General features: G+C 38.4%; 3 protein-coding genes across 9 annotated transcripts in view; 1 reads left to right on the top strand and 2 right to left on the bottom strand.

Annotated features, from left to right (window-relative positions):
- The window catches only part of LOC131146093 (uncharacterized), a 91,816-nt gene extending 81,307 nt beyond the window's left edge, over positions 1-10,509 (bottom strand). For 6 of the 7 annotated variants that reach the window (XM_058095391.1, XM_058095392.1, XM_058095389.1 and 3 more), the window contains exons 1-7: positions 10,063-10,509; positions 9,825-9,953; positions 9,272-9,439; positions 9,095-9,178; positions 6,163-6,213; positions 4,193-4,249; positions 4,029-4,111 (exon numbers count right to left, since the gene is read on the bottom strand). In XM_058095391.1, coding sequence (XP_057951374.1) covers positions 4,029-4,111; positions 4,193-4,249; positions 6,163-6,213; positions 9,095-9,178; positions 9,272-9,439; positions 9,825-9,953; positions 10,063-10,341 — 851 coding nt within the window. In that variant the 5' untranslated portion in view covers positions 10,342-10,509. The remainder of the gene's footprint in view (positions 1-4,028; positions 4,112-4,192; positions 4,250-6,162; positions 6,214-9,094; positions 9,179-9,271; positions 9,440-9,824; positions 9,954-10,062) is intronic. The other variant, XM_058095393.1, reaches the window with a different exon arrangement.
- A 435-nt stretch (positions 10,510-10,944) lies between these two features.
- Positions 10,945-11,950, bottom strand: LOC131146652 (MLO-like protein 3). The gene is made up of 4 exons (XM_058096386.1): positions 11,877-11,950; positions 11,586-11,759; positions 11,415-11,472; positions 10,945-11,309 (listed from the first exon to the last, which is right to left on the bottom strand). Exons 2-4 carry the CDS (start codon positions 11,736-11,738, stop codon positions 10,945-10,947), a joined length of 576 nt encoding a protein of 191 aa, XP_057952369.1. The 5' UTR covers positions 11,739-11,759; positions 11,877-11,950.
- Positions 11,951-24,929: 12,979 nt separating this feature from the next.
- LOC131146651 (uncharacterized) lies at positions 24,930-25,397 on the top strand. The gene has a single exon (XM_058096385.1). The coding sequence runs from the start codon at positions 24,930-24,932 to the stop codon at positions 25,395-25,397; it is 468 nt and encodes a 155-aa protein (XP_057952368.1).
- The last annotated feature ends 2,155 nt before the right edge of the window (positions 25,398-27,552 follow it).

Below are 27,552 nucleotides of genomic sequence, written 5' to 3'. Positions count from 1 at the left end.
TTGTTACAGGACAGCAGTCACTATTACCTCACACAATGAATGAGTCGTAAAGAGGAAAGAGTCCCACAGCGTACATCTTCACCTAAGAATGGAGACAAAATGCAACGATAGCCCGAGCCTACATAGAGAAAGTTTCAAAGTAGAGAAGAAGTGGGCAGATCAGGGAAGATGACCGCAGCACTTCAACGTAGGTGACTTGGTGCTTGTTAAGCTCAATCCTGAACAAATCAAGTCACCAAGAGGACGAGATTGGAGACTACTTCATAAATATGAAGGAGTTGTCCCCATCTTGACCAAAGTCAGGAAGGCCTATTACAGAATTGACCTTTTGGCTTGGATGAAAGTGCATCTCGTATTTCATGTCAGCTACCTCAATTCGTTCAACGCCAACACCGAAGATCCTAAGCATAAGTCAATCAACCAGAGCAAAGGTGAAGACAGTGCAACCCGACTGACAAAAAGTTGAAGACATCCTCGTAGACAAAGAGTTCACATCCTCAAGGAATAAGCGGCAGGAGTTCTTAATGAAGTGTAAAGGCCTTGACGATGAAGAAATCAGCTATATTCTTGTAGAAGAGATGCAACAATTCAATGACAAAGTTAAAGAGGACCTAACGTCAAAGTCTACGAGGACGTCGATCGCATAAGTGGGGGAGCGTCACGAGCCGAGCATATTCAACAGCTTGTACTTCTCCGACATGTCCTGTATATCCAACATTAAAGCAGAAAATTGTTTCATGTATTCCCTAATTGACCCAATATGTTGTCGTGTATATCCAACATCAAAGCAAGATATTGTTTCACGTATTCCCTTATTAACCCAGTATGCTTGAGGTCTCTCAACTTTTTTTCTAGCATTGTACTCGACAATCTCAGGAAAGAATTAGGCCTTGAGTTCTCTCTTCAAGTCTTCTCAACAATCAACTACACAGCGTTCATTCTCAATTTCATCGTACTTGGCACGCCGCCACAGTTTAGTGTCACTAACCAAGTACATAGTTGCAATATCCATTTTCACCTGTTCTGAGTCTGTCTTCCAAGTGCAAAAGTACTGCTCCATGTCAAACAATAAGTTCTCTTACTCCTTGGCATCACAAGAACCCCCATAAGTCCTGGCTGTTGGTACCTTGGTCTAGCTAAATCCTAGAGTGTTAAGAGTTTCCCATAGCAAGAACCATCCCTTTCAACTTCGCAGTCAGATCAACTATCTAAGCCGACAAGGTCTCTATATTGCGGTGAAAGACCTACTTTAAGTAGGATGGTGGATAGGGTGGTTGAGAAAAGGCTTGGTTAAAGGAATAGGTGTGGGGAATAAGGGGCGGTTTGATGATACCATTTTCTTTCATGACGACCATAATCTTTTGTTTAGAAGAATTTTGGGTACTTTTAATGCTTTTAAGAGAGTTTGAAGGCTCGAGATTAATATGGGGAAAAGTGGTTTAGCAGCCCTAAATGTCCTTGATAAGAGGATTAGAGTTTGGGCAACAAACAATGGGTGTGATTTATTGGAATGGCCCCTAACTTGTTTAGGGGTTCCATTGGGTGAAAAATCTTAGAGGGGGCGAGTTTAGGGTATCCAGTAATGAAGAGGATTACGAAGAGATTAGACATTTCAAAGGTGCCCTTTTCTCTTTTGGAAATAGAATAACGCTTATCCAAGCTTGTCTCTCTAGTATCCCTCTGTATTTTTTATTTGTTTTTAGAATTCCAGTTGGAGAGAATTATAATGGACTTTTTGTGGTCACGTCTGGGGAGTCATAGGGGCCATTTAGTAAATTGGGCGAAAGTTAGTAACCTTAAAAAAGGAGGAGGGTAACTTGGTGTCTAAAAACACTTCTCTTTTAGCTAAATGGTTGTGGTGCTTCCCCTTGGAAGATAATTCCCTATGGCATAGAGTTATTCAAATTAAGTATGGGTTGGATGAGAATGGGTGAGATACCAATGAAAGCTTGAGATGTTCTTTGGGGAGTCCATGGAGCTCTATTTCCCAAATTTACTCTATTTTTACCCCTCACACTAAATTTGTAATTGGGAGGGGATCCCATATTTGTTTTTGGAAGACCCATGGCTTGTGAATGATTTGTGTGTCTTTTTAGATTATGCTTTGAGCCAAACAAAATTAATTTTTTCTTTGTGGATAATGGAAGGGGCTTTCCAGTATTCTAGATTCTTCATTTCAGGAGACCTTTGAATGATAGAGACATAAGACAAAACCAAGGGCTACGAGGGGGGAGGAAAAGAGGGAGAGCATGTTACTTGACCTAATATATATTTTGCAACAAGTATGGTGAGTCATTTTCTTAATTCCTGAGAATAAGTCGCTAGGATGCAGCCATTCGTATCTTGAGATACCTCAAACCTGCACATGGAATAAGTCTCTTATATCACACTTGTCTTCAAAGATATACAAATGCAAATTGGGTCACCTTCCGACAAAAGATCCACAACCATGTATTGTGTTTTTGTTGGTGGTAACTTGTTATCCTCAAAAAGTAACAAACAAACTATGGTGGCCTGATCAAGTGCATAGTTATAGTATCAAGCCATGGCCCACATTACATGTGAGTTTATTTGGCCAAAATACATGTTAGAAAACTTGGTTTTCCACATTCTTGGCCTATAGAGTTGATATATGATGATCAAGCTATTATTCATATTGCCTCCAACCCAGTCTTCATGAGCAGATGAAACACATTGAATTTGATAGTCACTTTGCTAGGGAGAAACTTGTACAGAAGCTCATTAGATGACTCATATGAAATCTGAATTCCAACTTGCTGATTTATTCACTAAAGCCTCAAGGAGACTCAACAAAAATCCATTTGTAACAAGCTAGGAGCATATTCTATCTATGCTCAGATTATGGCAAGTGTTAATTAGTTAGTCTAGTTATTTATTATTACTATTGTATGTTACTGTTGTAGTAGTGAGTGTGAGTTAGTAAGGGTAATATGATCACTATTATATAGTTGGCATATATTATAAATAAAGGAAGATAGATACCTATCACTATGATTAGGTCTTCCAATTTACACAGTACTCTTAACAAAATCCCAACAGCAAGTTATTGCCAAATGTGAGTGACTTGTTGGCTGAACCTAGACAATACCAAAGACTTGTTGGAAAGTTCAACTATCTTATAGTTACTCGAGCAGATATATCTTTCATAACAAATGTTTTCTTGATTCTCTAAGAGCAAATCATAGGATCAAGTCATTTGTATCTTGAGATACATCAAAAGTGCACACAAGAGAGGTTTTTATATTAGCATTATGGTCACACTTACATTCAAGGATATATGGGCACAAATTGGCTGGGTCACCTTCCGATAGGAGATACACAACAAGGTAGTGTATTTTTATTGGTGATAACTTGGTCTCCTAGAAGGGTAAAACAAACTATGATGGGTCAAACCCTAAGATCAAATTATTGAGCCATGGCCCACACTACATGTAAACTTGTTTGGCTAAAGAACATGTTGGAAGAACTTGGTTTCCACATTCTCAACCAATGGCGTTGATGTCTGATAATCAAGTTTCTATTCATATTGTCTCCAATCTAAATCTTTAAGTGGAAAAAACAAATTAAATTTGATTGTCACTTTGTTTGGAAGAAACTTGTGCAAAAACTCAACTCAACTACTCACATGAAGTCTAAATTCCAACTTGCTGATTAATCACTAAATCCTTGGCGGTGATCATGTTATATCCATTTGCAACAAGCTAAGAACACATGACACATATATGCTCCAGCTTGAGGGAGAGTGTCACTCATTCCTCTAGTCATTGAGCATTGTGTTATTTTTTTCTTAATAAGCGTGAGTTAGTGCGTAGGTGTATTATGGCCATTGTTATGTACTTGCCATATAAAGGGAGACCTACCATTGTGATTAGACCTTCCAATTTACCCAATACTTCAACACTTTTAAGCAATGAATGGTACATAAAATGAATGTGAATGGTACCTATAAGTAGTCAACTAGAGGATTCTTTATAAATGTAACTGTAAGTGAATATGCAACATCTCACCTAGACAACAATAGGCCCTTCAAACTTCTAGGCTGATCAGTATCAGATTTGATACATAATCTTCCATCAACATTACGAACTTCCTAAACCAATATCAGAACAATCATTAGGGCAAAAACCATGGAGATACAATAAAAATAAACCCACGATCAAGTGCATCTGACCAGAGGAGATGTTTTATGCACATCATCATTTATCAAGTTGCCCATCAACAAATATATCTACATAAAAATATTATGACATGGTTAGAAATAAACCAAAAACCATATATACATAATATCAAAACATATATTAAGAAGAATTTGGAGAAATTATGAATTCATAGTGTTTCCTAACGATATATGCAATGGGCATCACATTATTTTCCAAATTTCCTATCTAGTGAGAAGTCCTAACAGCTCCAGCAACACTGACGCAAACTTATAATAGGTTAATGGAAAGGATATGGAAGCACAACAATTGTTGGACAAGATGGGATTATGGTACACATATCCAAGAGGGAAAGAAGTTCGTTTAGATTGTAGTAAAAGCAAAGGGAGAAAGGTTTAGCGTGATTTGGCTACTTTATAAAGCATAGGGAGAAAGATTTAGCATGATTTGGCTACTTTATCATCTTCTATCAATTACATTAGAAAGGGTTTAAGAAAGGGCTTTCTTAGTTGGTTTGTGTTAGGTTCTTTGATTTGCCTTTTTGTATTTTATTGTTTTACTTTTTTATTTCTTAAGGATTTCTAGTCCTCCTTTAGCTTAATTCCCTTTCTTCTCTCTTAATATTATTTAAAGCTTAATATATGTTATTGACCACAACGTAATAGCTTAAGATTTTAAGTAAAGTGCTAATCTAACATGGTATTATAGTTATGGTTGCTAGGCGATCTTGGGTTCTAGTCATGTTGCCTGCATTTATTATGTGGTGGTTAAATTTTATCTTATTTTCTGTAATGGGTTATTTAATGTCTCTCTCCCCATGCAATCAAGATGCCCGTGTAGGGGAATGTCAAAGCTTGACATACATTTTTGGCCCATAACTAACAGCTTAAGCTTTTAGGTAAAGTGGTAATTTGACAAATACATGTTTTTTATTATCAATAATAAAGATAATAACAAATAATGTAGATCCATTAGATGAGCATGCAGTTTTGAAGAAGATAAGATAATGACGCTCTCCATTATACGAAAGTGGGGATACTAATGCAAGTAGACTCCCTTTGAGAAAAAGAAAGAGATAGCATAATCATTTTTTTGGCAGAGCTGGAGCGGGGGCGTAGGAAGTCGAAGGTTATTTAGTGGTTTCATCTACAAAGTCACATCCAAACATTCCAATAGGTTGGGTGTCAAAAATGTGCAAGCATGAAATCCTCTACAGGTGGCAAATGGTAGTGTCCAGTGATTGGAGAGAATCTATCTCATTCTCATCCTCAATAAAGTCCCTTTCAAAATAGACAAATATAGTGATATCAAAATCCTTAGTCCTTTCCCAGTTTCATATGGGAATTCTTGAAATCTCAATGCTCTTAACAAACTTAGCAATCAAAGAATCGAAAATATATATATAGATTGAATGTGACCTGCAAAGCCCTTCAGACCTCTCAAATTTACAAATAAGGCTAACATCCACTGTTGTTTCTTGAATTAATCCTCTAAATGATCCAAATGATGCAAATTTATATGTAATCCAGCAAATCTTTCAAGGAGTGAATATCCAAAAGATTTGTTTAGGAACTACACTCATTATTGAGGTTTGGCAATTCTTGGTTCTATGTTGCTAGTTCTTCTCACCTTTTTTCTTCTTCTTTGACATATTTCTAGATGATCAAATATTCACTTTGTCAGCCTCTTTTCTTTTTCTCCTTTTAAACATACAAACACATCACTCAGTGGACAACGCACAAGTATAAGTGTGGGGACTAGGAAGGGTATTTAGAGAGCCTTAAATACAAATTTTTATTCAGACCAAAGAAAGCCACCAGCAACCAGAAAAATTAGGTTGGAGAAAAGAATGATTCTTTACTCCAAACTAAGGACGCATTTACACCCACATTCCTATAAATCATTACCCTAACAAAATAAACCACCAAAAACCGCAACAGTTAAAGAGAAAAATACTAGGGAAAAAAAAGAAGAAGGAATTTACCTTTCTTTCAAGTGTCCGCACTTGATTGCGTGCTTGTTTTAAGTTGGAGCTCTGAAAAAACAGATGAAAATTTAGATAATTCATAACAAGGGTAAAGAAGAAAACACACAGCATAGATGTTCACTTATGGTTTAACCAATAAAAGAATTCAAATGCTAGTTTGACAAATGACACAAAATAAGCAATTATTGTGGCACAAAAGAAGAGATGCATGAGATGACCCAAGAAAAAGAAGAGGAGAGGGAGAGATCGGAGATGTGAGGAAAAGAAACATGTTTTCATGAAGATGGAAAAAATGTGTGTAACATATGTAACAAAAAAGGAAATCAATGTGAAATTAATATAATAAATGAGATGCCCCCTGGGTTTTGGGACAAGAAACGAATGGAAGGGGCGCAATTTCCAATCACCGTCTTATCCAACTTGACATGGGTGGAATTCAATGGGGTCCTACCGCTTTGAAAATATGTGGCTTAAATGTAGTGGCTTTAGAGACCTTGTCAATTGTGGGAAAACAAGGTTCAAGCTTAAGGCTTCATTGTAGCATCCATGCTGAAGGAAAAAGAAGATGGGGATCCCATTAATAACCCCATTTCTGAATCACTAGCTTTGCCCAAAATGGAACACTTTGGTTAGTTCTAGCCTTGCTTTAACAAAAGATGGGGTGACATGGGAGTGGAACATTCCTTTTGAAAGGAATGCTTAAGAATCAGATCTGGAAATTTAGCAGTTTGTGTATCAGTTTTATATAGTAGTGAGCCATGAAGGCCAAGACAAACATAAGCAAAGCTGAGCAACAATGGTATCTACAAGGCTGTAACTTTTACAAAGATCTAGACCAGAAGAACTGCAATGATGGAAAGCCTAATTTTCAATGGAAAGCCATATAAAATACAGCAGTGCCAAGCAAACTTGCTTTTTTCGCTTGGGTAGTTACCGACAACTCACCCAAACGGGGGCAGATCATGGTGAATAAATGTTTTGTTAAGAAACTGTGCAGCTGAATCTGTGAACCACATCCAATTACACTGCCCTTGGAAAAAAAAAAAACCCATATGATTTGGCTTTTCATTTGTTGGCCTCACTCCGGTAAGGGCTGGGAGTGCGCACGCAGCAGAGTATAAATTCTTGTATAGGAAGGAAATAAAGCTTTGTGCTTTGACCCCCCTCACCACTCTTTAGGTTGTTGAGGGCGGGATGGAAGAGCTGTTGAAATACAGGAGATATGTCTCTTTTATTGGTCAAGTTGTCGAGTCTAGAGGTGTAGGTAAAGTCACAATTGAACATGGTGCTTGGCCTGTTGCAATTTACAGGACTTAAGTAGCACTCTTATTATTAGCGATAATCGTAAAGCGGCACACAGACCTATAAGTCGTATTAGAGCCAAGGTCAATGGTTCCACTCCCAATCAGTTACTAGAGATTATTAGGCCACACGTGGTGGCAATCAACCTAGCAAAGGCTCATGAGATTCAAGTCACAAACGAAATGTGGCACTTGGGCTGCAGCAGTTTAAAGAGATTTGAGTAGCACTCTCACAATTAGCTTTTTGTGCAGTGGAAGACGCTAGGTCCTTCATTTTTTGTTTCTCAAGGATTGGTGGCTTAGAACCTTAACAAGATGGTTTAACAGCTATATCTTCTGGATGTATACACTGTTTTAGAATTTTGGATATCATGTCTCATATGTAATGTATATTATTTCATGACTGGGTTGTCACCAACAGAGGACCACCACCATCACTTTTGGCACACGGCAGACGGATTGCACATGTAGAGATAGACAATCAATAACTAACACCCATATAGGGAGTAAGACAATTTTAACCACCATGCAGTAAACATGGGCAACAAATCTAGAACCCAAGACCCCCTAGCAACCATAGCTTTAATACCATTTTAGATTACCAAGATGTTAGGTGTGGGTCCGGCCAACAATGTATATCAAGCTTTAACTTGCATAGATATTAGGCATACGTTGAATCTAATCAGAATTTCCCTCTCTTCTTTCTTCTTTCTACTTAGAGCCAAGGTCTTAAATTTCGATTTCGACTCAAATTTCGAAGCTCCAAAAGTACGGAAATTTCGATTTCAATGTCAATTTCAATTTTGATTTGAAAAAATAACGGAAATTAGTAATAAAGCATGGAATTGTTTGTGAAACTTTAGAAATGGTTAACAAACATAATAATATAAGTTTTAGGACTAATATATTACAAATTAAATACATCTACGTTTTGTAGGAGGTGGAAAAGTTGTAAAATAGTATGTGTATTAAACATATTTGTAAGATAATGTACATTAAACATATTCAGTTAATACAAATGAAATTCATAAATCATTTAAATATTATTTAGTACACAAATAATGATAGTTTAGACAATGGTTAAATAAAATGTTACTGTAAGTTTATTTTTTCATATAATTTCAAAAGCACTTGTAATAATCTTTTGTTTCAATAAAATAAATTAAGATAGAAATTTCACTTCACTCCTAAATTTCTCATTTGAATTCTGACAAAATTTCATCATATGGTTAAAATTTCGACAAGTTTCGCTAAAATTTCAAATTTCGATAAATTTTAGATGATTCATTGAGATTTCGATGGAAATTATGCAAGGCAGAAATCGACTGCCATTTCGATTTCAAGGGTGACAGAAATCGGAAATTTCGACGGAAATTTCGCAATTTCAAGGAAATTTAAGACCATGCTTACAGCATCTCTTCTTCTTCTTTCTATTTCTTCTTGTCTTTCTTCCACCACCTTCTTCTTCCCTCTTCTTCCCTTTCACTTTCTTATTTGTCTCTCTTCTCTCCCCTCTTTAAAGAATTATTGTTTTTGCCAATAACAAAAAAATAAAATGATGTAGCTTTGGGGATGTATAGAGCCACGTAAATAGAGCTAGAAACTCAACATGACAATAAAGAACAAACCACAGAGTCTTTCACATAGCCATCTTCATCTATGACCTCCTGTATAAACTTAATTAATGATTGATTTACAATCATTTTGGTTATCTGCAAATAAATAACAAAAAGAATCAATGTCAACAGATCATTCAATTATATGGACATAAGTGTGATCAGATAAAATTTCAAATTTATGTTTACCACTTCCGTGAGAGGCATGAAACGTTTGTACCAATCTGCATCTTCCTTGATTGCAATTTTGAGATTGTACTGCAAAGTTTTGGCAAAATTTAGCAATGCTACAATAGCCAATGCTTCCTTGCCATCCACCAGTAGACCCCTCCGAGCATGTTGGATGGCTGATTTCACCTTTGAAGATGAGAAAACATACCATCATTTAGCACTTTGAAAGGTATCTAAGATTTTCACACCATCTTTTCTCTGTGTTATGGTGATGAAAGCAATAAAAGGAAAATCCCATGGCAAAAATATCCTATTTATATAATGCAAAGAGTGGTATATTTTAACTTCAAAAGTGAGAATTGGGAACTGAGACTTTCCCGTTTGAATTAATAAATCCGAATATTGTTGAAGAATATTTTTTGCGATCTGCCAGGTTTAAGTTAATTTGGCTCAGTATTATTAACGAGTACCAATCTGAGGAAGACCATAAGCTCATCAGGAAATTGGGTAATTGATTCGTGTGGAGGTAACCATGATTAGTAAAAAACTGAAAGGGTAGCGAATTATTAACCAGAACAACGTCAACGGTGGAGAAGTCCATGCTGCAACCGCCGTGCTTGAGAATTTGCACGGCGGCAGTGGTTTCATCTAACAATTTCAGACTCTGTTCGTAGGTCCTATTCAGATTCCATAACTGGGCCTGGCAAATCAAAGAAGAAAACACAAGAAGTTAAAGAGCCTGATCCCTGAGAGAAGCAAAGAAGCAGGGAGTCTGTAGGGGAGAGGGGCAGGTCGGGGCGGGAGGGGACCTTGGTGGCTTCGCGACCCAAGGAAGTACCGGCAAAAGAAGCTACGTAGTCGCAGACCTTGTCCCATTCCAGCAGCCTGAGACTGTCGTGAATGACGGAAGATTTCTTGTTACCGTCCCCTGAAACTGAAACTGAGGAGAAGGGCAGGTTGACGAAGGCTTGAGTCTTGAACCGGACAGACCTACTACTAGGGGCAGGCCTTGGACTGGCAGGTGAAGGTAATGGTATGGTGGCAACGGTGATGATGCTGCGGTTTCCAACTACTTCGGACGAAAGCATGCTGCGTCTGCTCTTGAACTTGAAGGAAGTAGCGGGATCCTTGAGGTGGCGAAGGCGGAGGGAATTCGGGCCTTGGGGGTTTAGAGAGACACAAGCTTCGGTGCCACACACAATATCCGGTTGGGGGTTTGGGAATTGGGATTGCGGTTGGGAACCTTGGAATTTAGGCTGCATTTGCTAGTTCTTTTATGAGTTTTTTAATTTTCGGAATAACACTGACGTTATTTCGAGAATTATTTTTTAAAAAATAATATTATTTAATATATTTTTAAAAAAATAATAAATAGGAAAAAAACTTACTCACCCTCTCCTCTCTTCAGCAAAGTTTTTTGTCGTATCGGAAATGTACCAGCTAGCTAGCCACCCACCCAGCCCTGTTCTCTTGTGCTTCTGCTCTATAAATTAATTGGTAGGCGTTAACATTAAATATATATTATATGTACTGAGGAATAATTGAAGGTCTCTCCTCCTCATTCTCCAATTAACATTAAATAGTTTATGCTCGATTTGACAAGGAGGTTAGAAGGGTCTCAGCTACCCGGTCATTAAAAAAGGAAAAAAAATTATTAACAGAAACAATAACCCAATTGATCAATAACTTCTCTATCTGCTGATCATTAAATAATTAATTATATTAAAGAAGCAAGGGTATGGACGAACTTTGGAAGCACAGTAATTTGCAGAGGCTTTGTTGCTACTGGTGTCAGCAATAGTAGCACTGGCCAATTGTCCTTCCATGGAGGAGGGACAAGTTAAATGATGGAACTGGTATTGGTTGGTCCTTGTGTAGTAGTCCTGATCATCATCGTCATGATGTCGCAGAAGTGGTAATGCTTTGGTGGTATGGGATTGGAGTAAGCGGGTGCGGCAAGGAAGCATGGTGGATGCCACCTTGTTGGGTATGCAAAGTTTGGAAATGGGTCTCTTGACAGCCAGTATGAGTGACATGAACCCAAACAGCATCAGCACTGCACCACATCCACCATGCCCAACCTAACTCAGTCATCCACATCCAACTCTACACACACACACATACAGAGAGAGAGGGAGAGAGAGAGAGAGAGAGGTTCTACCTAATTTAAGCTTCTCCACGGCTTCAAACAGTGATGTCTTCCGACGGTTCTTCAGCCACTGCACCATTAATTCATTTTTATGTAAACCCCTTCTGATTAATTAGTTATATGTAATTATTTCATTATTAGTGTTAGTGTGTATGCGTGTGGATACATATAAATGGGACTTACATGGGAGAGGAGATGGATGAGGTGTTCAATGAAAATGGAGACGGAGATGAAGACGAAGCAGACGGTGGCCAGCGCCCGTGTGGGTGTGTCTTGCAGCGACCGAGTAGAAGCAGTACTACTACTGCTCAGCTTCCCCCCTCCTGCTACCGCCATCAATCCTTTTAATTAATTCCTCTGCAATTGAAAGAAGCTTAATCAACCTCGGTACGCATCCGATATGAACAGACCCCGAGCTCGCAAGAAATAATACCACTCAAAGAATGAAGAAGAAGAAATGTTGAATAGAGTTACCGTTGACCAATTTTATGACACCAACTCTGGGAATTGGAAACCATAAAAGCTGCACCGGTGAAGGTACTGTGAAGAATTATCTGAACGTGGAAGAGAGATTCTGAATGTGAAAGAAACTGCTGAGTGAGAGAAAATTCTAAATCCCATTTCTCATCAAAAATATTACAGCAACTGAAAATATATATCTGAATCTGAAAAAAAAAAACTAACAAACTAAAAGAATAACAAACTGAATTAAGTTACATTAATATGCTGTAAATCTAACTAAATCACGGCTGGCAGCTAATCTGTTTAACACTCCCCCTCAAAATGGATGGAATTGAGTATGAACATCAATTACACCCATCTTGGAAAGTAATGTAGCAAAGGAATGAAGTCCAAGAGGTTTCGTGAAGATGTTCGCTAGCTGATTTTGTGAAGTAACTTGCAAAGTCTTGATAACACCAGCTTGTAATTTTTCCCGAACTATATGGCAATCTATTTCTATATATTTTGTTCTCTCATGGAATACCGGATTAACAGCTATATGTAATGCTACTTGATTGTCACAAAAAATCAAGGCTAACCTTGTATGTTCAATCTTTAAATCCTTAAGTAATGAAATCAGCCAAGTTACTTTGCAAACGGTAGTAGCCATGGATCTATATTCTGATTCTGCAGATGATCTAGAAACTGTCTTCTATTTCTTGGATTTTCATGAAACTAAAGAATTTCCCAAGAAAACACAGCAACCTATGACTGATCTTCTAGTTTCTATGCAACCTGCCCAATCTGACTCACAAAAGGCCTTCAACTGCAAGTCTGAAGAAGCTGAAAAAAACAGACCTTGACCAGGAGTAGCTTTAATATATCTCAACACCCGATATGCTGCAGTTAAGTGAGGTACCCTTGGCTTGTCTATGAACTGACTTAGAGCTTGAACCGCATAGGATAAATCTGGCCTTGTAATGGTTAAATACAACACCCTCCCAATTAATCTTCTGTAGGCAGTGGGATCTTCAAGTAAGTCCCCTTCTTCTGTAGTCAACTTCAGGTTTTGCTCCATAGGGAATTTGACTGCCTTAGAGCCTATATAACCTGAATCTTTAAGAATGTTCAAGGCATATTTCCTTTGACTGATGGAAATACCTCTTTTAGACCTTGCTACTTCTATTCCCAAGAAGTACTTCAATTCTCCTAGATCTTTAATTTTAAATTTGATGTAGAAAGTGTGTCAAATCCTTAAACTCCTGTAAATCATTTCCTGCCAAAATCACATCATCTACATATACTAGGAGAGCAGTGTATGACTCACCATTACCCTTAGTCAAGAGAGAATAGTCTGCAAGTGACTCTTTGTAACCAAATTCTGTCAAAGAAGCGGATAATTTGGAGTACCATTGTCGTGATGCTTGCTTGAGCCCATAAAGAGACTTGTTTAGCTTGCATACAATATTCTCCCCCTTGCTATCAAATCCAGGAGGCACACGCATATAAACTTCTTCATGAAGATCTCCATGAAGAAAAGCATTATTGACATCTAACTGAAGGAGATGCCAGCCTTTGATAGCAACAATGGATAGAATGCAACGAACACTGACCAACTTAGCAATAGGAGTAAAAGTCTCTGTGTAGTCCAAGCCTGCTTGCTGTGTGAAACCTTTGGCCACAAGCCGAGCTTTGGGCCTTTCAACAGTGCCATCAGAGTTGAACTTAATTTTGTAAACCCATTTATTATTAATAGCAACTTTCCCAGGAGGCAATTCAATCAAGGTCCAGGTGTGATTGTCTTCTAGAGCCTTGATTTCAGCAACCATTGCTTTCCTCCATTCAGGATGAAAAGCTGCCTCTTTATAAGATTGAGGTTCAATGAGATTGGTAACCGAGGACACAAAAGCTTGATGATCAAGAGAAAGATTGGAAGTGGATATGTAAGGATGAATGTCATGAGGACAACCTGGACCAACAATAGTGGCAGAACTGGAATGATTTTTCAGAGAAAGCAGAGAACAATGATAATCATGGAGGTAGGAAGGAGATCGAATTTGTCTGGAAGATTTTCTCAAAGGAATAGAAGGAATAGAAACATTGGAATCAGTTGGAGAATCAACAGAAGCTTCAATTGGATCTGATGTAATATTTGGATTGTGGGAAGATGGAGCAGATGTGAATGAATTTGGACTGACAATGGGAGTGGAAGAAGATGGAAAAGACATAGAGGTTGATAAAATGGGATGAGGAATATCAGGGGAATGATTATGAGAAAATTTCTGAAAAGGAAAAATATGCTCATGAAACACAACATCTCAAGATATGAATATTTTTTGAGTGTGTGGATCAAACAATTTATAGCCCTTTATAGAATAAGGATAACCAAAAAATATGCAAGACTTTGCTCTAGGATCAAATTTGGTCCTACCATGTGAAATAGTAAATGCAAAACAAAGACAACCGAAAACTTTAAGATGAGAGTAACAAGGAATTTTATGAAACAGCATCTCAAAAGGAGATTTGTTATTGAGAATTGGAGTAGGTAATCTGTTAATGAGGTAAACCGCAGTCAAAACACACTCACCCCATAAATGAAGAGGTAAATTGGACTGAAAACGAAGAGATCTAGCAACGGCAAGGATGTGTTGATGCTTTCGTTCAACAACACCATTCTGCTGTGGTGTATAGACACAAGATTTTTGATGAACAATGCCTTCGGAAATAAAAAATTTAGGCATGTGAAACTCTGCACCATTATCAGTACGTATGGCTTGTACAATAGAATGAAACTGATTTTCAACAAAAGTAACAAAAGACTACAAGTAAGAATTGGCTTGTGCCTTAGATTGCATTAAGTATAGCCAAGTGCATCGAGTATGATCATCTACAATGGTCAGAAAATACCTTGCACCATCAATTGATTTAGTAGAGAAAGGTCCCCAAATATCACAATGCACAAGTTGAAAAGCAATTGAACACTTATTATTGCTGTTTGAAAATGATAACCTCTGCTGTTTAGCAAGAGGACAGATATTACAATGATCAGAATTTGATTCTTTTATTTCAGGGACAGATTTATGTAGAAAATCTAGTCTAAGCTTGGATGGATGTCTTAATCTATAATGCCAAAAATCAAAATCAGAAGTATTGGTAGAGAATGAAGCAGGTACAGTGAGTAAGCTATTATTATTGAAAGCTGTATTGGAAACTGACATAGCTGAATGTTTATTGAGGAGATGATAGAGACCTGCCTTCTCTTCACCCAATCCAATCATCCTCCATTTTTGTAGGTCCTGTATGAAGCAATATTTGCCATGAAAAATGATACAACAAGAAATGGATTTAAGAAGTTTACTAGCTGAGATTAGATTATAAGCAAAAAAAGGAAAAACAAGAACATCAATGAGCAGCAAATTAGATGTTAAACGAATTGTTCCAATGTGTGTAACAGGAACAAGAGCACTAGTAGGCAATTTCACAGATGTGTTGATGGAAGTTGTTATAGTAGTGAGAGAATGGACAGAATTTACCATATGATCAGTGGCTCCGGTGTCAATAATCCATGTGAGACTAATTTGCTTTCTGCCTTGAGTGCAAACAGCAGATGAACAAGAAGGAATACCTGTCATTGTAGAGAAGAGATGATCTTCAGAAAAAGATCTTGTACTGTGGGTGAAAGGTCCAATAACTTGAGCAACTGAGGGCTGTAGCTGTATTTCAGGTGAAGGATGCATGATTGCCATAATCTGCCTAAGTTGTTCTTTAGTGAATGGAAGTTGCTGCACTTCACTAGATTGCTCAGTGTTGGTTGTCAAGATTACTTGATTTGCAGAAGGAGCATTGGGCTTGTACCTTGACTTATAGCCTGGAGGATACCCATGTAATTTGTAACATTTTTCAGCCATGTGTCCTAGAAGTCCACAGTGGGAACACACAGGTTTGTCTTTCTTCCCATAACTCTGTTTATTTCTTTGATTTCCTGTAGCTCTTCCTAGCATAGCAGTTGGTTCAGTAATAATCACTGAACTAATCTCCCTTTGCCTCTCTTCTTGCACGAGCAATGCAAACACCTTGTTTATAGGAGGTAAGGGATTGCTTAGAAGGATTTGGCTTTTAAGATGACCATATGACTCATTCAGGCCCATCAAGAATTTCATTACATAATCTTGATTCTGATAATCAACCAAGATTTTCAAAGAAGCAGGAGATGTTTCAGGAATTGGCCTATAACTCATCAGTTCATCCCATAAAGACTTTAATTGTGTGAAGTAATCAACAATATTCATCTGACCTTGTGTCAAATTAGAAATGGATTGCTGTAGCTGGAAGATCCTAGGTCCATTAATCAAGGAGAATCAATCTACAAGTTCAATCCACATATCCCTTGCTGATTTGATGAACATCACACTGGAATAGACATCGTCAGACAGTGAATTGAGAATCCATGATTTCACAATGTCGTTACCTCGTTTCCAGGTGGTATAATTCACATCAGAAGAGAGAGGAACTTCCAGGGTTCTCTTAATGAATCCCAGCTTGTTTTTGGCGCTCAGTGCCATTGTTACACACATGCTTCATGTTTGAAAGTTGTCTTGAGTAAGAACCTTATTTACCAGATGCAGGTTTGGACCATCACTGCTTTGGAAGTAATAAGGATTTGAGCTCGGATCAACATTGGAGTTAATAGGAGAACAAGAAGTATCCGAAGGAGTTGCAGAGGAAGCCATAAGAAAAGAATTTCTCTAAAAGCTCTAATACCATGTGAAGAATTATCTGAACGAGGAAGAGAGATTCTGAATGTGAAGAAACTGCTGAGCGAGAGAGAAAATTCTGAATCTCATTTCTCATCAAAAATATTACAGCAACCGAAAATATATAACTGAATCTGAAAAAAAAAAAACTAACAAACTAAAAGAATAACAAACTAAATTAAGTTACATTAATATGTTGTAAATCTAACTAAATCACAGTTGGCAGCTAATCTGTTTAACAGGTACTATCTGTCTATTCTCTTTCTCTTTTTCTTTCTCTCTTAAGTTTGACTCAATCTGCTTGCCCAATTGATCTCGTGTCACGAGTTTTTCCCCCTTTTATCATTTAAAAAAAAAATATTAAATAACACTTTTTTTTTAGAAAATAATTCTCGGAATGACACGTGACAAATCTCGCTACTTCAAGTAGCGCTCTATTTGAAGTAACGAGATTACGTCATAATTATTCCAGAAATTATTTTCCCAAAAAATGTGTTATTTAATATATTTTAAAAAAAAAGATAAATTGGGAAAAAAATCGTTCTTTTATAGCATTCTCGACATTTACTCATTCTGTGTACATGTTGTTTCATTTCCCGATTTAGGGTTGTCGGGAAGGAAAAAAAAAAGTATTTATTTGGAAAAAAATTATCAAAAAGTTATTTGAGATTATTTAGTTTTAGTATTTTTTTAGATAAATATTTTTTAGAGAAGTTTTTTATAAAAATACTTATTTTTATATAAAAAAAATTAGTTTAAGAAAGTATCTTTTGAAAATAAATACTTATATTAGTATAAACTAAACCTTACTTATTGATGCAAATACTTATAAAAAGTGTTTTCTTAAAAAAAAAAAAACACACGCGCACATCTCATATTTGGAGTGAGTTTTGAGTTGTATTGGATTTAAATAATATGATGTATGAAATTGTTAGAGAGAGAAGCTAGAAGGTGCATGTCCGTGGATTGAGATTGTAGGGCTAATTTCTTTCGTCGTTGTGTGATTCTTTCACAATCAACTGTGATTGTGGTTGAATTGGATTCTTGTGTAGGATATCCTGAAGTTAATGGGTTGATTATAGACTGTGAGTGCAGATTTGCTGTACCCGAGAAATAGGAAAGGAGTTGTTTTTTCGTGAAGCTTCGAGATTCAGAAATCGTTTGGAGTTGAGGCTGAATCAGACCATTGATACAATTTCTAAAGCTTCTTGTATGATCGAAGAAGGAGTTTAACACCCTAATCAATTCGGGTGCATCGAGGATCTGTTGAGTACAATTTCCCGCCCAAGTCATTTTGAATTTTGTATGGTTCTGTGTAGCCATGGGTCATCCTAGGGTTGCAGATAAGGTTTCCAGAGAAGATGAGAGGAAGGAAGAAAGGAACCTAGCTTTGAAATTCATAGCAATCAAAGGTGGCAACTAGAACAAGTGGAGTAAAAAGAATCATGGTCAAAAAATGGCAGTGTTCGAAAGACTATCAAAACTGGCTTCACAGAGAACCATAGCTTCTTCGAGCGGAATGAAATCTTCTGAGATGCTGTGGGGGGCTCCTCGAGATACAAGGGGTGTGCTGGGTGATCGGAACCAGGACGAAGATGTAAAGGTTGCAAATAAAAGGAAGGATGGGAGTTCACTGATGGCTAACAGAGGCTCGATGGAGGTAATGGATTCATCAAATTCTGACTCCTCTAGAAACGAAGAAGAGGAGTGCTGTGTAGCGGAGAATCCAAAGAGGATTCAATGGGGTGATGAGGCATTCTCTGAGTTAGATGAAATGGACTTGAATGATACCTATAACGTTGTGGCCATGGCTCGAGCATGTGCTCTGAGTCCTGAAACTAATAAAGGTTTTGATAAAAATCCCATTGTCCCTAAGGTGAGTGAACAAAAGTTATCTGATAGCCATGACGATAATATGATCATAATGAACAATAAAAAGGTTCCATGGTCAGAATTGTTTGCAAAAAGATAGAGACCCTGCCAATTGTGGTCCTCTGCCAGTGTTTGATGCCTGTGAAGAGAAAGTTCAGATTTCAGAAGTTGAGATGTACAGCTCCGAAGGTATTGTGAACAAACATTTAGTGGGGTATATCACGGGCAAATTTCCTGGTAAAGAGGCTCTAAAAAATTTGATGGGATCTTGGAGAGTTAAGTTTGTTTCTGCACAGCATGGTAAAGGGTGGATCGTGTTCAAATTCCTCAAAGAAGAAGATGCCAATGAGGTACTTATAAATGGACCTTATAATATGTATGGAAGAATTCTTATTTTAAAGAGAATGCCTAGATTTTCCCAGTTTGGGATTGAGCAGAGAACTATTGTTCCGGTATGGGTTCAATTGAAGGACCTTTCTTTTGAGTTGTGTCATCCAAGCACAATAGGGAGAATATGTTCTCAGATTAGGAGGCCGCTGTGTATTGATAAACTCACTACAAATAGAGCTAGGATCTCCTATGCTAGGGCAATGGTTGAAGTGGACTTTTCTAAAGACATTAAATACAAAGTGAATGTTCTGCTGCCAGATGATATAGAAATAACCCAGGAGATAGTGTATGAGGGGCTACCAAGATTTTGCACTAAATGCAAGGCTTTGGGACATTCTGCAGCCTTCTGTAACACTAGGGAAGCCCCAAAAAAGCCCGCAGGCCTTCAATACAAACCTAAAAGAGTTGTACAAATTTCAGAAACTGAAAGGACAAAGACAGGGACCAGCAATGTAAAGAGGAATAAGGAGAAAGAGGGTATTGGTAACAGTAATGGGCTACAATGTGAAGCTCCTAATCGGGAAGATGTCAGAGCAAATGTTGGTACCAATAAGTCAGATTCTGTTGAGGAGGATCCTTCAGAGGACTTAGAAGAGGGCAGCAAAGGCACTCCTAGCTATGTTGATAAAGAGATTGAGGAGGTCTCATCAGAGTGTGGTAAGATGGATCCAAAGGAAGATACAACATGCAAACCACCTATTGGATTCCGGGAGCCTAACCATGACAAAGAAGCAAAGATCAATGAATGCAGTAGGGGCAATGAAAAACAGAATGGAAAAGGGTCTGAATAGGAGTCTGTGGAGCAAGCTGTAAAAGGTAAAGAAAAAAAAGGAGGGATTTACTACAGTTGTGAAAAAGAAAAAAAGGTAAGAATACTCAGTATAATCCTCTGAAGTTTGAGAACGGGTTAAAACCCCTTCTAAAGCAAAATGAAGGTGGCCAGCTGGAACATCAGGGGTTTTAAATAACCCCTGAAACATAATGGGGTTGCCAACCTCATTAAAAAAGAATAATCTGGATGCAATTGGAATTTTAGAAACCAAATTGTCTCCCAATAAATTAGAAGATCTGATGAAGAAGAATTTTGCAAATTGGAATTAATATAATAATTTCAGTCAGCATGTTGCAGGAAGAGTTGCTGTGATATGGAGCCCACCGAAGGTAAGGTTAGAAGTGGTAGAATGCAACCCTCAAGTTATCCACTATTCTATCAGATGCCTTATTTCATACAAAAGCTTCTATGTAAGCTTTGTATATGGATTTCATACAATAGTTGATAGAAGACTGATGTGGCAATCTTTCTATAAATTCTTAAAGGACAATAAAGGCCCCTGGATTCTGTTAGGAGACTTTAATAATGTACTGAGCCCAAATGAAAGGAGAAATGGGAAGGAAGTATGTGCTTATGATGTTAAGGATATGAAGGAATGCTTTCATGAATGTGAGCTAAATGATCTAAACTCATCTGGCAGCTTCCTTACCTGGACTAATGGAAGGACTTGGAGTAAACTTGACAGGGCGATGGCAAATAAGGAATGGTCTTTGACTGGTATATAGACTCACGTGCTGTTTCAACTACCTGACATCTATTCAGATTATGCATCATGTATAATCACTTTACTAGAAGAGGAGGACTTGGGGAGAATCCATTTAAATACTTTAATTTGCGGAGCAACCACTGCAATTTCCAGGAAGTGGTAAGCAAGGCATGGACCAGTGAAGTGGAAGGGTACAAATTGTATAGGCTTGCTATGAAACTAAAAGCTCTTAAAGGCCTTCTAAAGGAGCTGAATCAACTACACTTTTCCCATATTTCCAGTACAGCTGTGAAAGCTTGTAATGATCTGGTGGATGTTTAGAAGTGCCTCCATGATGATCTTGAGAATATTGAATTACAAAGGGTTGTTGTGGCTTTGAGGGAGTAAGCTGGAAGGCTTGAGAAGGCAAGCAGAAGCTTTCTTCGACAACAACTTAAGACCAGATTTTTGAATAACAGTGACAGAAGCTCAAAATTCTTTTATGCCTTATTAAAAAGGAATTCTGCCGGGAACCACATCTCTAAATTGAAAAAAGATAATGGTGAGTACATAGGGTCTATTTCACAGGTGGTGTTGTGCTGGAGCCAGGAGACGCGTAAGTTGAGCTAGAGACGTGTGAATTGAGCTGGAGGCGCGTGAGCTGTAAGCTGGAGATGTTATCCGCAGCCATTTAATTTTGATAAATATAATTCCTTAAATTTTATTTTTTGTAATTTATTGTGATTGATTCCAAGCTACCTATAAATAGAGGAGTTGTGGAGAGATGAAAAACACAGAGCGAAGAGAGGAAGAAGAGAGTGTGAGGAAGAGAGAAGAGAGGCTTGAGAGAATTGTATTTTCTTTTCCGGCGGTTTAAGTGAATTGTGGTGTGCTCCGTGGACGTAGGTCAATTTTGACTGAATCACGTAAATTTCTGGTGTCTTAATTTTTCTGGTTGCTCACAGGGTCCTAACATGTGGTATTAGAGCCCATCGTTTGTCCTTGGGATGCTGGGCATATGGTGCCACCAATTTGGTGAGCCCAATTCGTGCGGTGTTTGGAGCCTGAACCCAATTCGTGAGGAGTTTGGAGCCTGATGTGTGAGGGGGAGATTATTGGGGTTTGTCCCACATTGGTTGTGGAAGAGGCTTGGTGGTCAGTTATTAAGTGTGAGGGAAAGTCTCACCCCATGAGCTAGCTTTTGGGGCCCACAGTGGGGCCCACAGAATCTGCCAGGAAGGGGGTTCTACAGTGCCACGTCAGCAGTGGGCCCCACACCATCCACGTCAGCGCCACGTTAATAGCACCTGCCACATCAGCATCGTTGACCAGGTTTGACATGATCTTTGATTAGGTTTTTTAGAGTTATTTTGGGTCCGTTTTTTGAACGACTTGAATCATTTCTAAGGTTTTTGACCGTTTTGGATCCAACCGTGCTATCCATTTGAGTTAATTTCATCTCTACATTAGCGAATCAAGATGTCAAACGAAAAGAGCTCAAAGATCGAAATGTTTAACGACAACAATTTCGGCTTATAGAAGATGCAGATTGAAGATTATTTGTTTGGGAAGGAGTTGCACTTACCTTTAAAGGATAAGTCAGCATCTATGAACGAGGACAAGTGGGAGTTGTTTGATCGTAAATGTAGTGATCCTAAAAAAAAAAAAAATTAAAGAAATTAAAAAAAGTTAAATTAAATTAAATTAAAAAAATTATTATTATTAAAAATAAAATAAAATAAATTAAAATTAAAATTAAATCTTTTTTTTAAATAATAATAATTATTAATATAATATAATAATAATAATAATATAATATAATAGATTATATATATATATAAGTTAAGGTTATCCTAAAGGATCAATCCTTCAGGAACCATTTTTTTTTTTCCTTTTCTTCTTCTTCTTCTCTCATTCTACGTAGAGACTGTGTCTCAACGTGTTCCTCATCTCCTCTCTCCCACTCTCCTCCATCTTATTTTCGTTATTTAACTGATCAAAAATCTAAAAATACCGTTGGACTTTGCTCGCCGCCACCAACATTTCTACTGGAACGAATCTGTCGTGAGAGTGGCGTAGGCATATCTCTTAGGGTAAGGTTAAATCTCAAATTTAACTCAATTTCTCTTAAATTATAAGCCCCATTAATTAACGAAAATGGTTAGGAGACTCGTGCGGAGATTCTCTACAATCTAGTCGGAGCGAGTTTTCGAATTGGAGTTCCGGGGTACCAATCCTAAATCGGGGGTAAGTTTAATAATTTAGGCTTTTATATTAGGCTATTTAGGGTGTTCAGAACTTAGGAAAAATTTAGGAAAAGTTGTTCTAAGGATTGTGACGAATAATATAGTGAAATTTGAATTTCAGGGCTCAGGAATTTTTTTTAACGTCTGGGGCGTAGGCTGGGGTATTAGTGGGCTTTTTCAGAATCAGGTAAGGGGATTTAGTTAAGTCAGTAATTTTATGAAATTTGAATCCATTTAACTATTATGTTTATATAAATTTATAGAGGTGTAAATTTATATATTTATTTATTTATTCAGTTAGGAATTTAAAAGTTATTTTGAAAACCAACTGTTCGAAATGGGTTTTACAAACGTAGGATATATGATATGGTATTTTTGAATAAAATGAACGGTGGAAAGTTTGTTTATTTATATGGATATATTAAAATGTGAAAATTTATGTGGCAGATGATTTAATTTGGATGAATTATTATATATCTGAATTTGGGATTTTGAAATACTGAATTGTTTGAGAAATACTAGAATTGTTGTGAAAAAAATACTGGAAATACTTGTGAAAATACTGGAATTGTTTATGAAATGCAGGGGTTTGAACTAACAGCCAGTGATCGGGTATTGTTTGGTTGGTCAAGGGCCATGATTATTATTTGACGCTAGAGGGCCGAGTTTTATTTGACGGCTATATGCCGAATTGAATTTTTGGCTGGGGGCAGGTTTTTGGAATAACAAGAAATATATGTGAAATGATGTTTTAAATGATATTTTCTATTATTTAAATTGCATGATATGCTTTAGGAACCCTGGGGACCAGTGTAATGTGAGCACGGTATCGTTGCTAGATATTTGTTATGTGCCGTGTGCGCCCACACCTATGCTGAGAGGTGTAGGGTGACCTTGTTCAATTTGCCTACGTGAGGTGAATGTACCCTTGGGTGAGGGCAATCGGACCAGCAGTTGGAGCTACGTGTACCCGCGGAATATGTTAGCGGAGAGTATAGATGACTACTGTCTAGGTGGATCCCCTAGGACATTAGTCTAGCCTTCGGGCCGCACAACCCGTGCCATGGGGATGTAAATGACGTGTTTGTCACAAGAAGTGTCTTATATGCATATCTATTAATTTATGTGAATATGGTTAATTAATAAGATAACTTCGAGGGCTAACTGAAAAAGGCGAGTGCCTTGATAGCAGTAATGGTACTAGAGCAGAGGGAAGCTACTTGTATGAGTGAGTAATTTTCCCTATCCTCGACTAATTGTATGTGTGAGTGTAAAATAAAAATGTTTTCATAAATGTATTTATCTGCTTAGTAAACTAGTTATTTTCTATACACTAAATGCATGTTGGCCACACACTGACATTAACTTAGTTTTTCCCTTACTGAGTTGTGCCTCTTCCTTACTTTACAAACTGTCTTTTCAGGAAATCCTATAGATCGGGTCTAGTAGGCTAGAGGAGCCGTGCTAGTGGTGTGAATTTTATGTAGGTAGTGTGTAGATAGAGATTTTATTTTTGTTTAGTTTTATAGGATGTAATTATGTGAAAATGGATATATTTGTGTATAAAGATAATTAGAACTCTAGTAATGTAATTTGAGGATTTTATATTTTATTTCCGCTACGTATGTGTATTTTATATTTGATGAATAAGGTATCAGGTACACTGACATCACTAAAGTAGCACTCCGGGCCCACGTGACGGGTCGGGGTTGTTACGGGTGGTATCAGAGCCTAGGTTTGTTAGGTTTTGTAGACTTTGAGGATTGATAATTACCAGAGTATAGGTTGACATAAGATAGGGATAAGATTGGGTAGGTTAAGATGAGTTTTGGCCTGAGAGCTTGGAGGCAGAAATCTTTTGATGGACTTTTACGATTTTCTGAATCAGTCATGAGTTTCAGAAAACCATGGTAAATCCATCGATGATTTCGTTTCTGGGTTGAGGGACTAGAACTCAGAAAATTTAGGTAGGAATGTTAAGATGAGTGGGTATGTGTGTGAAGTGAACGCTAGGATGAAGATTTTTACATCGATGTTTTTGTGATAGAATTAGAATATAAATTATTTAATTAGAACCTGTATATTATATCAATTCCATCATTCCATATTTGCATTAATTATGTTTAATGTGAAATTTCTAAGTCGGAGTATGTCCCATTTTATAGGATGGATTCTAGGGGAAAAGATATTGTGATTGGAGGAGATACCTCTAGCGAGGATGATGCTGATGCTTCAGCAGTGCTGCGAAATATTGCGCGGCAGGCTAAAAAGGAAAATAAGAGGGACTCTAGAGAGTAGGATTAGCCAATGGCTAATAGGGGTTGCACATTTCAGCAGTTCACTCAGGCAAACCCACCAGCATTTGCAGGTGGACCGAACCCGATCGTAGCCGAAGATTGGATTCAGGAAATAGAGGAGCTGTTGGGGGTGTTAGAGTGTACTGAGGAGCAAAAGGTGAAGTATGCCACTTACAAACTAGTGGGGGAAGCAAAGAGATGGTGGCGATCGGCGAAAATGGTGGAAGAGCAGCGCCCAGAACCGGAGGTTGTCACTTGGAGCCGGTTCAAGGAGGTATTCTTCGACAGGTATTTCCCCGCTGTCACCCGCGCAGCTAAGGTTGAAGAATTCCTACAGCTGACTCAGGGGCCCATGACTGTGCGGCAGTATGCGGTCAAGTTTGTGGAGTTGTCCCGTTTTGCTCCACGCATGGTTCCGAATGAGCCGCTGAAGGCACGGATGTTTGAAAGGGGACTAAGACAGAGTATACGCGCATAAGTGGTGGCGTTATTGACTCAGAGCTTTTTTGATTTGGTAGATCGGGCCATGGCGGTTGAGGCCAGCATTCAGGAGGGGGAGAGAGTGGTGAACCAGAAGAAGAGGCCCTTGCCTCAGGGGTTTCAAACCAGTATTAGCCAGGGCTCATGGAAGCGGCCTGGCAGTTTCTCGGGCCAGCAATAGGAGATGGGGTACCGAGGTCATCAGGGGGGTCCCCAACGTCCTATCTGTTCCAGATGCCATTAGAGGCATTGGGGTGAGTGCAATGGAGGATCAGTTGTTTGCTACTGGTGTGGAGAGGTGAGACATCAGATGCGAGATTGTCATGCGGTATTGAACTACGCGCCGCCACAGCCACAGTATTGAGGAGGTAACCAGGCACCCTGAGGTGGTCACCAATGGGGTGCGGCTCAGGCGCGAGTATACTCCCTTACGCCAGGTGATGCGGAGAACGCCGGTGATGTGGTGACATGTATTTTTTCCATACTGTTAGATAGTGCCATTGTATTATTTGATTTAGGTGCAACCCACTCGTTTGTGTCTCGGGGGTTTGTTAAACTATGTGGGTTAGAGGTTCAACTATTAGAGACAGAGTTAGTAGTGGGCACACCAACATGGTCAGTGTTAGTATGTAGTAAGGTGATCAGGGATTATCCATTAGAGATTCAGGAGAGAGTGTTGCCTGCTAATTTGATAGTCCTTGATATGCATGGTTTTAATATTATTTTGGGCATGGACTGGCTAGCATCCAGCAACGCGAGCATTGACTGTCGTAGGAAGGAGGTGGTATTCAGACCTCCTGGGGAGCAGGAGTTTGTATTTGTTGGGTCGTGTGTGCGTTCAGGACCACGGATCCTATCGGCTATCCAGGCAAAGAGGTTACTTTTGGGGGGATGCCAAGGTTACCTTGCAATGGTGAAGGAAGTGCCAAAGGAGGAACTCAAGTTGGAAGATATCCCAGTGATAAAGGAGTTCTCTGATGTTTTTCTAGAGGATTTTCTAGGATTGCCTCCTGATTGGGAGGTGGAATTTGCAATTGATTTGATCCCAGGTACAACACCAATCTCCAAAGCCCCATACAGAATGGCTCCAGCTGAATTAAAGGAGTTAAAGGAGCAACTACAAGAGCTTCTAGACAGGAGGTTTATCAGATCGAGTGTATCACCCTGGGGTGCACCAGTGTTGTTTGTGAAGAAGAAGGACGGGTCGATGAGGATGTGCATCGACTACCAAGAGATTAATAAGGTAATAGTGAAGAACAAGTATCCATTATCCCGAATTGACGACTTGTTTGATCAGCTTCAGGGTATGCAGATTTTCTTTAAAATCGATCTGCGATCTGGATATCATCAAGTGAAGGTTAGATCAGATGATGTATCGAAGACTGCTTTTCGGACTCGGTATGGCCATTACGAGTTCTTGGTTATGTCATTCGGGTTGACGAATGTTCCAGCAATATTTATGGATTTGATGAACAAGGTATTCCACGAGTACTTAGACCAGTTTGTTATTGTGTTCATAGATGATATTTTGGTTTACTCAAGGATCCTTGAGGAGCATGAGTCTCATATGAGACTAGTACTTCAGGTGCTCAGGGAAAAGAAGTTATTTGCTAAACTTAAGAAATGTGAATTTTGGTTAGAGCAGGTTGCATTTCTAGGTCATGTGGTAACCAAGGAAGGGATTTCAGTGGATCTGAGCAAAGTGGAGGCTGTAGTTAACTCGGCAAGGCCAAAGAACGTGCAGGAAGTCAGAAGTTTTCTAGGTCTTGCCGGATACTACCGCCGATTTGTCGAGGGGTTCTCCAGATTATCAGGGTCTTTGACACGACTCACGAGGAAGAATATGAAATTTGACTGGACCGACAAATGTGAGCAGAGCTTCCAGGAATTGAAGCAGCGTCTAGTCACTGCCCCAGTGTTGACCCTTCCATCAGGTGAGGGTGGATTTGTAATTTACAGTGACACATCAAAAAGGGGACTTGGTTGTGTTCTAATGTAGTAAGGAAAAGTTATTGCATATGCGTCTCGCCAGTTGAAAGAGTACGAAAAGAACTATCCTATGCACGACTTGGAGCTTGCAGCAGTTGTGTTTGCATTGAAAATCTGGCGACATTACCTTTATGGTGTAAGGTGTGAGATCTTTACTGACCATA

The sequence above is a fragment of the Malania oleifera genome, chromosome 13, assembly GCF_029873635.1.
Source record: "Malania oleifera isolate guangnan ecotype guangnan chromosome 13, ASM2987363v1, whole genome shotgun sequence".
Taxonomy (NCBI): Eukaryota; Viridiplantae; Streptophyta; class Magnoliopsida; order Santalales; family Ximeniaceae; genus Malania; species Malania oleifera.
Note: the sequence above shows the minus strand (reverse complement) of the source record. Positions and strands in the feature narration are given on the sequence as shown.